The 12216-nt window shown below is 39.2% G+C and overlaps 1 protein-coding gene across 1 annotated transcript in view; it reads left to right on the top strand.

The window, feature by feature from the left end:
* The first annotated feature begins 226 nt into the window (after positions 1-226).
* Positions 227-12216, top strand: part of NKAIN2 (sodium/potassium transporting ATPase interacting 2) — a 533456-nt gene continuing 521466 nt past the window's right edge. Inside the window, exon 1 of the mRNA XM_066547060.1 lies at positions 227-336. Coding sequence (XP_066403157.1) covers positions 283-336 — 54 coding nt within the window. The 5' untranslated portion in view covers positions 227-282. The remainder of the gene's footprint in view (positions 337-12216) is intronic.

Raw genomic sequence — 12216 nt, 5'->3', positions numbered from 1 at the left:
GGGGCTGCGCGGCAGAGCGCGGCTGCTCCTGCAGGCACCTGCCGCCGCCCTCCCCCCGGCGCTGCCGCCCTCCGCGGGGGCGGCCGGCCCCGCTGCCCGCGACCGCCGAGGCGGCGGGCGCTGCGGCCGCGGCTGAGGGCGGGCGGGCGGCGGGCGCGCCCCCATGCGGGTCCCGGGCTGGGGAGCGCCGGCGGCAGGCGGGAGCCGGGCGGCGGCCGGGCGGTGCTCTCCCGCCGCCTGAGTGGGCGCGGCGCGGGACGGCGGCGCGGGGTGCCGGGAGCCATGGGCTATTGCAGCGGCCGGTGCACGCTGGTGGCCGTGTGCGGCGCGCAGCTGGTGAGTGGCGGCGGGGGCGGCCCGCGGAGGAGGGGGGGGGAAGGAAGGCGGTAGGGAAGGAGGGGGCGGCGGGGCGGCTCCCCCGCTGCCCGGAGTGGGGGCTCGGGGAGGGGCAGGGTGGGAAGGCAGCGCCCGCGCTTTGGGCGAGGAGGGGCCGGGAGGGCTGGCATGGGGATGCGAGCGGGGCGGCAGGGTGGGAAATTGGGGCTGTGTTACAGGTAGTTTGGCGGGGACTCTGCTGGGGAGGCTGCGGTGGGCGCACGGCGGAGTTAATAAACTCGGGCAGTTCTCCCAAGCGTTGACTCAAGTTGGTACCTGGCTTCCTTTAACTGGCCCTGTGTAAGGCAGAGACGCGTGTCAGAGGTGATGCGCAGCTTGCACACAGTTTGCCATACAGGTGTGTTTTCCGTGTGAAGTTGTCACGCCTGAGCTGTTCTGCAGATGTGGGGGGTTTTTTGTTTGTTTTCTTTCAGACTTGTTGTCCAGTGTATTTTAACACTGTATCATTATGTTGCTACAGAACTCAGCCATATATTTATATTTACCTTTGGAGGAGACATGTGGCAGCGCTTGTAAGCTCAGCTACCAGCGAAACTAGATTGAGTTTAAAAAGTAGGCACTGAGATACAATAACAAAGAAGCTGCCTAAAAATAGATCTGCTTAGCAAGATGGTTAGGCTGTGCAATTGTATTGTGGCACTTTGAAAGAGACTGGGGTTAAAGTTAAGAAACTCATATCCCTGTCTGTAATGTATACAATGGGTTATTTCATTGTTGTGGATCAGATACATGATGTCAGAATTCCTGTGGATTTGGATGCAGTGACATACAGATAAAGACTTATCAATGTAATATGCCCCATTTCTTACTCTCATTATATTGAATGTTCATGTGCTGGCAGAACAGGTGCTGGAAGCACCTTTTTAAGCAGTTAACCTTATGGCAGAAATGAAATATTTCATGTTACTCCATCCCTCTACCTCTTAGTGAATAGTTTTGCTGAGAAAGTGTAAGTCAGTGTCAATAGCAACCAGCATAGTTGCCAATTTCTTTCCTGGAGGCAGGTACTAAGAGAACTACAAAAGAAGAAAAATAATAGATTTCAGGAACCAAATCAGTAAAACAGTACGTAAGAAAGAAAGATGTGTTAGCAGATCAGAAATTTGAAATGCCTGTGATCTTTTCATCAGTTGTCATCAGTCCTTAATAATTTTGTATTCTGGAACACATTTTATTTCTATATGCTGTTCCCCACCTAAGTTATTTAATTCTTTGTAAGTGGATGTATCTTATCAGACATGATTTATTCATGTATATTGTCTAAAAAGAAATCTTCAATAGTAGCAATAGAGTGAATCTTGAGTGGAATGGTAGGAATGTAGCCTTTTCCAGCAATTTGGAAACATAAAATTAATGTCTGAAGTTCTTCAGATCGATTTAAGTTTCAGAAGCATACTTTTTTTTCTCTTTTTCCTACAAAGGGGACAAAATTGGTTTAAATTGTGCCTCTTGCAGAGCTTTTTTTTTGTTGGTTTTTTTTATGCTTTTAACAACCAGGAGGTAATGATGACATATAGAATGTGCTAAGATGTTAAATTGTTATTTTTTTGAAAGTCTGTGAAGGAAAGTATATTTGCTAACTCATGGTGACAAAAAATACATGCAGAACTCAAAAAAACATCAACAGAAATGCCTGTAGGAATGTATCAGCAGGTGGATGAGCAGGTAAGCTAATCAGAACTGTAGCATTACTTTCTACATGAAGCTTCCTACAACTGGTTATAAAACTAGAGGGTCTAATAAACATATTTTTTTAAAAATAAATACTGTTTTCTGGAGTACCTTAAGGAAATTTTTAAGAGAATTGTAAACTGAAAGCCAACTTGAAAATTTTTATTGGGCAAGAAAAGGATGTACTAACAGCAATGAAAACTTCTGAATCACACTTGGCCTGTGTCATGACATTTAGATAGGTTAAAAGCAGGAGTAATCATTTAAATGAGAAAAAGGAGACGGAATGGAAAAAAATACACATTTTATTAAAATAAACGTGTCATATTCCTTCATGTGCCATATACCACCAGATGGGAATAGGTTATGAATTTTAAGTCAAGGAGATTTAACTCTCCTCAGTAGGCCCAAGGGTGATTAGTTGGTTGTCAGTACTTTTTTAGGTAAAGACTACTTAAAGGAGCAAATGCTGTCAAGATTCATCCTGGAATTATCAGCGACGTTAATGAAGATGCAAATCAAAAATAAAGGATCTAGTATTTATCTGGCCTGAGGAGATGGGTGTGGGAAGCATTTCCACACTGATAACCACAATTCAAAAAAAAAAGTGTAAAGCTTTAAGTGTGAAGACTATGTTTTACTGGTACCTGGGATTCAGTTTTAAAATATTTAAGTAGAAAGTATACTTTTGTTTTGAGGAAAAAGTTGGTAAGAAGAAAGGTTTCTTTGTTTCTTTAAATGTAAATATGTTCTTCCATCTATACAAAGCTAGGGTGTGGTGATCTAATTGGTCTTTGTAGGCACTGCACAATAAACAGTATTGTGGAATACTGCAGTTCATTAGAGAAGCTGTTGCATATTGTACACACATAAATGATGTAGATATCAAAATGGGTAAAAAAGGGGGTTGTTTCAGATACTGGTGCAGGAGTAGAGCTGCATTAGCTTGAGAGACCCTGCACAAGCAGAATTATTTTCATAAATGCATTTTAAGTGCTCATAGTTAAGGCAACATACTGTATACCATCAGATTATCAGAAACCTCAAGGAATGCTTCTGCTCACAAGGGCATACTGATCATTTCTCTCTGCTTATTAACATACATATACCTCACTGTTTGTGCTCTCATTTGTACTATGGAAAACAACCTTTGACAGCTCATTTTCCTCTGCATTTGTAGCCAATGAGAAAAATTAGAGCAAGTAAAAGCTAATTTTGCTCATGTTAGGAGCAAGGCATTGCTTTCTGTATACAAAATTTGTTATCTCTCTCTCTCTCTCTCTCCATATATATATATATATATATATACACACATACATATACACACACATATATATAAAGATATTAGTTTTGGTCTCTTGCTCATTTCCTTTCTGAAGAGAACCTTCAGCACAGGGGCTCTGGTGGTTTTTGTTGTATGGTAACTGTACTGGTTGCAATAAAAGATTTCGCCACTATTTCATTTTGTCCTTTAAACCTCTCTATTTTTGGGTGTTTCCTTTTCTATTAATAGCTCGCATCAGTAGCACTAATGTCTTGTTGCCTAGTCTTTTAAATAGAGGAGCAAAAGGGAAACTTCCAAGACTGTTTTGGTTTCTAGAAGTTTTCAAGAGCCCCACAGAAACCAGTTTGAAACTTTCTTCTTTCCCATTGTTGCTGCTTGGGAAAACTTGGAGCACGACAAAACAAGAAAAAGTACAGCATGTTTTCTACTTAGAAGGTCTCCCCTCAAGTGCAGTGATAAGAAAGGACTGTACTTCATGAGGAAACTTTAAGTCCCTAGTAATCATTGCCTTATTGTTTCTCACCATCAGACAAAGATTGCCATACTCCCACAAAGCAAATTAGATAACAGATAATTCAGCTTTTACTCTCCCTTCTCTCAGTTTCCTTCTGAATTTACTGAACTCGTTTATATAAATATTTCTGTAAAATTTGCCTGTTCTGCCTGTTGTTTTTCTTTTCTTCCTCTTTTTTTTAAGTCAACTATATTTCAGTTCAGATATTCCAACTAAGTACTAAAAAACATACAAAATTTGTCAACAAGCCATATATATATATATATATGCAAAGGGTCAGTTAGTCATTGTGAGGTACTCCATCTGATGCTCTAAAGATTTATTATAATATAAATACATTATCTGAATCTCTAAAGCTTGTCTTTCACAAGCACCAGTATATGATGCTTGTAAAGTCTCTCCTTCCTCTTGCTAGCACTTCACAGTTGGATCTATGTGCACACAAGCTCATGGTGACTCTTTCTGAGCTCATCCTGTTCCAGCTCTGGCTGGAGCCACTGTCCAAGTCTGTCATTCTGGCCAAGCAGAATGAAAAAGATACCTAGACTTGGTTGGTTTGCTAAGAGGCCAGGTCTTTTGAGCTAATGAAAAAAATTATCAAAATGCAAATGCTTTGTATAGAATGTCCTCATTCTGTAGTTTTCCACAAATGAATAATGCTAATTAAGAGAAAATTAAAATACTTTGTTTCAAAAACTGTTTTAGCTGAGGTAATTTCTATACTTAACTGTGATACTGTTGTCCATAAACACATACTTAATTGGTTGTTGGACATGAGGATACATATTTGAACTGCAGCAGGTAGAGTGGTGGAACCCAGGAAATGAATTACATACAAACTAGTATGGAAAGAAGTATTTACTATATTTCTTCTGTGACAAGAGGTGTCACGAGAGATGTCTATAATCAATATTGCACACTTAATATAAGACTGAAGAGTTCCTTGTACTCTTCCAATTCTCCCTTGCATTATTAAAAATCAGCATATGTAACTAAAGAGAACAGAGTGTGATACTTGGGGGAAAAAGTCTGCCTTAGCGATAGGCCCTGTAAAGTTTAGGTTTGCCTTTTTTAAATATGAATAGCAAACATTCTTATGCTCATTCAGGAATGGTGATCATGACAGGCTCTAGTCTATACCACAAATCTAGCTACAAGGTTTAATACAGTTTAATATCATGAATATTCTTACTTGGAGAAAACCTCATGTTTTAACAGTTTGGAGGTTTAATTCTCAGGACTTTCAGAGAGTGAAGTTTGCTGGATTAGAGCTCAGTTCCCACTGAGGGCAGAGCAAAGGCAATCACAGTGGATATTCTTCAGAATTAGCTATCCTGAAGTATTATGCAATAAAGAACATATTTTTTGTTAATGTAGGGTCTTACACCGTGCATAGTGTCAGGTACTTTGCCATAGCACATCAGAGTACATAACTAATGAACGTATAATGTTTTTTTTTTTTTCATTTTTGTTAAAGGGAAGCAGTAGTGAAATTTTGGGAGTTTGCTTTTAATTGCTGGGTTTGGGGGAGAGGTTTTTTCTTTTTTGCACGTGTGTTTTGATTGTGTTTCATTGTCACTGCTGCCAATAGTTTTCTATAGCAGCTTTAGGAGAGAAGTGTCTGCACTGGAAAATTCTGATGACATGTACATGTTCCTACATTTTCTGCTAGCAAAAGGGAAATGAAAAACGTGGGCTTTTCACGTGGAATGGGAAGTGATGTTACTGCACTAAGCCTGTGGATCTGTAGTTTTATCAATCTGCAAAGAATAGAAAGAATTGGTTTCAGTTTTGGGTAATACTTAGGTGCTACCTTTAAAATTGTGACTATGTCAACAACTTGCATCTGTCCCTTCTTTAAAGTCCTGCTTTGTTTTCCTCCTTTAAAGTTGCTTTGTTTCAGATTTGATAGGAAAGTGAAAGTTTCATTGTATCCAAAAACATGTGATCCTACTAGCAATGAAAAGGAAACAGTCTGTGAATAGCAGACTTTCAGCAGATGTATGTTTGAGAGCTATTGTATAACACTAAGGAGTAGATTTTGAGGTGTTGCTGGAAATAGATACACCAGAAACTTGGTTATGAATTCAGAGAGCTAACATCTCTTGTCATGAGAAATCATGTAGTAATGTTTTTAAGTTTGTAAGACCTTTGTAAAAAAATAAGCACTTTTATAAATGTCTGGTTTTGAGATAAAATACCAAGGATTCATAACCAAACTTTTTGTTCCTTATAACTTGAGCTCAAAAGGGGTGATGAGTGCAAAAAAATGGATGCCTGGGGAAACAGTCCATTATATAATTTAATTTTAGTGGCTTGACATTTGCTGAGAATGGGACAATGTTATTTTTTGTAGAAGTGTAAATGAATAATAATGAGTAATTGGTTATGCACTTTAAGAAAAGTGGAGTGTGTTAAGTTACAGGGGTAAAAGATTTAAAACCAGCTGGATAAAAGTTTAATTCACTGCATTTTGAAGCTCCTTTAGAGTTCAGTTAGCAGACTCAACATTCTGATACTGTAGTGTTTGGTAGGAAGGAAAGCTTTAAATAGATAGAAGTTGATTGAACTACCTGGTTATAGGCACCTTGAATATCTAGCAAAGTTACTCTTTTTGTGTAGCCATGGGGAAAATTTGTGATGGTAGGAATTAATTTCATATTCACAGAGACTTGAGCTAGCACCTTGAGCAATGAGTGGTGGTGTGGTTTTATTTTTGGGGTTTTTCTGTTGCTTTACAAAAAGCATTAAGTAAGCATTTTAAAAATACTCCAAAGTTTCCTTCTAGTCACTCTGTAGTCCATGAAGGGAAATATCTCATTTTGTAGTCAACAGAAAGGAACAGGTTCTGTGGTTGAAAACAGAAACATAATGTTTTAAGATGGTAGTGACTACTGTCCCAGGCTGGGCCATGAGAATGTACACTGCAGTGCAAAGTGCTGCAGATAAGGTGTGAAAACAAGTACTTGATCAGTTGTTCCAGAAATGCATCTAAATCCATATGGGATCTTCTCAATATTTTGCTGCATTTGATAACAGAGATGTCAACATCCAGTTTCATTTAGCATGACGTTTTTAGAAACTCCCCTGAGCTTAGGGACTGGTGAGATTCAGACAGTGTTTGCTCTGGAGGCTGATGTCAGTGAGCTATTTGTGTATCCCAGTACACTCCAGACTTCAGTTTTGGTCCCATTGTCCCACTGAGCTCAAGAGATTATCCCAGGTGGAAAATGACAAAAGAGACAGCAGATTCCAGTGGTCTTTTGTAAAAGGTATGTCAGAAATTTTGAATTTTTACAGGATTTCATGTAAGGTTCTGAATTCAAATGACATTTTATGGAGAATAATAATAGTGAGTATTTTCAAATTTGGATGAGGACAAGACTATTGATGATATGACCAAATCAGAATAATCTCTCTAGGCTTCCCTGCAATCAGAAGAGGGAGTCCATAAGGGGATAGGTCAGATTGCCTAATGTTGTTTCTTGGCTTAAGGTGACCATTAGAATTGTGCCTTAAGTAAAGTGGTCTTTCAGCTAATGCAGGCTTTTTGGGAGTGGGAGAGAAAAGAAAAATCACAGACCCATTGTATGATGTTAGTAATTCACAGTACTTATTATTTATATTTTCCTTACTCTTGCATTTTCACTTGTTATTTTGGTGAGGAATGTTTGATTTTAAGGACAGCTGTGATCTAGAGATTGAGCAATGCGGTTTTGGAAAAGTATTTGTGTCTTCATTGACTATGAAGAAAAATCAAGGAGCCTGCTTCCACTGGAACAATGCCAGCCTTTGTGCATCCTCCCTTATGATCCCCTAAAATATGATGCTAAAATCACATGGATAAAACCAATTTATGCTCACTTTGGGGTTTGGATGATTTTTCTGTAGCTTCCAACAGGAGTGAAGAAGACAGGGAGCATTGTAAATACTGTGCGATCAAAAAGAGTGTGTAATAAATGTAATAACTTTAAAGAATCGGATATTTTATTATCATCCAGATTAGCCTTCATTCATTTGTTTTATCACAGAAGTGAGGGACTGTTAAGTGCCACCTGACTTGTAAAGTAGAATGGGTGCAGTAGTTGAAATGACATTTTCTTGCCCCTGTGGCAAATAAACATTTCACAGTTCATTATTTTATGTCCTCTCCCCAGTTGTACATGTACCAGTTGGATGGCATCTGAGAATCATTTAAGCATTTTATCATTTTATAACCCTCTGATGGAAATGGCATTTAGAAGAAATATTACTGATTTCTGTGTTCACTAAAGAGTAAACATGCATAGCTAATGGTTCTATTCACCACAGATCATACTTATGCATTTTTAATAAAAACTTGATTTTAATTCATACATAACTTATGAGAAATGTTTATCAGTTTGGAGATCTGCTGATTCCTACTTAAACGTTTACATGTATCTGGATACCCTGAAAATATCTCTCACTGATGCTTGGATTAAGGTGAATCTTTACAGACAACTTGCTTCTCTGCTGCCTACGTGATGATGTAACATATGTAGGAAATGCTGATTATTATACTGATTGCTGAAAACAGTAAAAACCCCCATTTATTTGACATGAATGAATCTCATATTTTCCTATGCTGTTTGAAAAAAATAGGTTTCTAATATTAGTGTTTGGGGTGGCAGTGTGTGTGTGGGGGGGGGGGGGTATTCTTTTTCTTTTTTTGTATTTGGAATGTTAGGCAGTATCTTTGGTGGAAAGTCACCAGTTACATGTAACTGGCAAGTTACCAGTTGTGTGAATGGGAATAAGAAAAGTCTGTCATATTCTATATTCATACCATAACAGATTGAGTTCTGGTTTCCTCCTGACTCTTTTCTTATGAAGGAATTCTCATTAGTGGAGTTTGTTACAGAAAGCAGCATGTGAGGTTAATTCTCTTATTTCTAAGATGTATGTTGAAATGGTGATGCCTGTCATGTTTATACATTGCATCACCTTTCAGACAGCAAAAAATGCAGCACCATTTGTAGGTAGTGGGAGAGAGACTCATGCTATCTCATTCAAACATGTAATGAATAGGCTCTGAACCAACTTCTGGAAGTGGCTGCCTCTTTTTTTTCAACTGCATAGGCCTCTCTTCTGCATGCACCTTTATTAACCTCATTATACAGTCAAGCCTGTTTATTTTTGATGATATATTTGTACTAAAGAAGATTAGATAGACTGTCAAACTCTTTTTTTAGAATTCAGGCAGAACATAATTGAGTGATGCATGACATTTCTTCTGGATGAATGGAAGTCATGCTAGAGGCCTAGAACAAGGGTCAGAGGGTTGCCCCTGTTCACCTTGAGTAGCATTTACTGTCATTCTGAGTGATGCTGCAGTAGTGAATTAAATTGGTGCACAAGAACAAGGTAGCATTAAGAGCTAGAGGGTCTTGAATCTAAGGTACTGACTAATATTTGTGTGAGAAAGCTTAACTGTCTTAGGAAATTATGTCCTTCTTCTCCAGGTGACTCATAGTATGGGTCAATTTACTAATTAAAAATTCCTTTAAACTTCTTCATAGACAGACTAGTAATTGGCCCTCAACAAGTATATCCTTCTTGTTTTAAGATAAAAAGCTTTTGTGAGGAGAGGAAGATAGGTGCTGCAATGCCTCTTTAGAACAATGCATGTCTCTTTGAAAAGCCATTCTTCAATAATTAAACAAAATGTAAAGTTTGCAAATTTTTGTCATGACTGACAATGGCTTTGCATTTTTCATTACACTCTGGTCACAGTCTTTGTGGCAGGGTGTTCTATTACAGAGCACAGAAACAAAAGGAGAAAAAACCCGTTGCGTGTCATTGCTGCCTTCACAAAGCCACAAATGCATTAAACTCAAGATACTGTTCATTGTGCTCTTGAGCCACCAGTGACAAAGGTGCTGTGAGTACCACTGGATATGAGGGAGTCATATGTCATTACATCACTATTCAAATTGGCAGAGCAAATAGCATTAAAACAAATTAAAACATTAGTGGCTAAAGGAATGCAACACAGTAAGAGGCTTGACTGAATAAAATACAGTATAGAATTTGGATATTATTTTTACCATGAGTTATAAAATTGATTTTACCTTTTCCCTCTCTTTTCTTTTTAATTTACATTTAAGTTATTGTCCATGCCCATTTCATGCTCTTGAGGCCAGTTAGCTTTTATTTTCTTTGACACTTGCAGCAGTTGCAGACAGTGACAGCAGCTTGGTAACAAGCCAGATGATGGCACTGGTTGTGTTAACATAAGATATGGGCTTCAGTGTATCCTGAAAACAGAGTTCACTGTCTTGGATTTTATCAGACGGGCTTTCCTGAGTGTGGAGCTGGCAGTAAATTTGGTACTTCTAGAAGGAAGCTCACAACAAATTGGAGTTGGATGCAGTGTTCAGCAATATTCCTAATAATGCCTATTTCTGGTCCTGACAACCTTTCAGACTGTTTAGAGGGCCTACTGTTTGGTACTATTTTTTTTTGTTTTTCCTTTCTTTTCTGTAAATGAAAGCCATAACCGAGTGGTGGGGGTCGTAGTGGCAGGTACACAAGTAAAGTTACTGGCTTCAGCGACTGGAAGAAATGTCTGTTGTGCAACGTGCTAAACTGTGCTGTTTCAGATGCATAATAAAAGTTATTTATGGACACCAATAAAGTGGTATCTGTTGTATAATATCGCAGATAGGCATAAGGATAATAACAAAAGGCAGCTGGTTTAGTAAGCTCTATTTGCTGCAGAAATGTGCTGTTCTTTGTGAACTGAAATTAAAAAACCATGAGAGAATGTTGGGGTTTTTTCCTGCTTCCTGTCATTTGCCATCATTCTTGCTTTGCAGTGTGCTTTTAAAGAAAATTATGTGGGTCCCGTATCAGTATTATATTTGTCATGACTAGCACCTTATGAGAGGACAACTGTTCTTCTCTGCCCAGCACATATATGTAACTACCACTGAGGATAACAGAAGTTGTGAGTATAACCCTCCTCTTCATTTTACCAACAGGGGATGCTGGAGCTCTCGTGGTTTCAGTTAAATAACTTAGGTATAAAAACCAGCAATGAAATAGTTACAGATCTGCAACTATTCAGTTGCTTGTTCAGAGTTCATTGTCTGTAAGGAGGTTTCGAACTTCCAGCAATTATTAGCTGGCCTTTTTAACAAGGTGAGTAAGAAAGGCACTGTCAAAATGTGCAACATCTGAGTCTTTCAGTGCATGCTGAGTGTCTTCACTAGAAGGCCAGGTATTCAGGATCCCATCAGCCCAAGAGCAGTCTGAGGAAGCTTGGTGTGCAGGAGATGTTTTCAACTTGTAAGCATTTTGTGGTAACTCTTGGGTCTCTCTTTAATCCCATCAGGATTAAAAGAAAAGGAGCGACCAGCAGGTTTTTCCAGAGTTACTCAGATGCTGTAATGATGCTTTGGTTGCTGTCACTTCTGCTGAGAAATGGACTGAATTGGAACAAAGAACATAGCAATGGCACAGTGCCATCATAATGCTGTTAGGAACTAATGTAAACTCAGCTGGAGAAAACCATTTGCAGTGAACAGCAAGGTTTATTGACCATGGCAAGCCCAAGAACATATTCTCAAGAACCACCTCTTGGCATTTTAGCTGTTGTAATGTGCTGCATATGCAAATCTGTAAGCACTTGCTTCTCTCGGGTCAGAGCTGCCTGGTAGGCAACCCAGACTGCCCTAGAGAATGTAAACACATGCCTCAATGTTCATTCAAGTTTCTCTTTTGTTTTTTGTTTGCTTTTCAAAATTTGAGTAAATTGGAAATTCTGCACTACTTGGGGTGACAAATTAGATTTCTTGGTGAGCACAAGCCTTGACTTTTTTTGGAAGGTGAAAATTACTCGTCTTGAAACTGCAGCATCTATTCCAGACAGTTTCCTTACTAATTTCAGACAAGATACAAAGCTACAGTGATGAATGGATTGAACAGGTAATATTTGACATTTCCTTTTATGCTTATGCCATTTAAAAATAGCTGACTTTTGACAAACTGCTAGTACGTTTTTATATGAATTAGAAAACCTAGACATACAGTAAGTTCACTGCTACCTTTCATTTTGAGCTCTCTGGAAAATGGCTGTGCTAAAGGTTCCAGCTGCTTTGATGTTCAGTGTGAGCACAATGATACTGAATTGGCTGAAGCTGTTGACTCCCTTGAAAGCAGAGGCCCTGCAGAGAGACCTTGACGAATTAGAGGGCTGGGCACTCACCAGCCGTATGAAGCTTAACAAGTACAAGTGCCAGATTCTGAACCTGGGATGGGGCAACGCTGGATATTTGTACAGGGTGGGGAACGAGACACTGAAGAGCAGTCCCACATAAAGGACCTG

The sequence above is a fragment of the Molothrus aeneus genome, chromosome 3 (genome assembly GCF_037042795.1).
Source record: "Molothrus aeneus isolate 106 chromosome 3, BPBGC_Maene_1.0, whole genome shotgun sequence".
Classification (NCBI taxonomy): Eukaryota; Metazoa; Chordata; class Aves; order Passeriformes; family Icteridae; genus Molothrus; species Molothrus aeneus.
The sequence above is the reverse complement of the archived record's forward strand: the minus strand, read 5'-3'. Positions and strand labels throughout refer to the sequence as shown.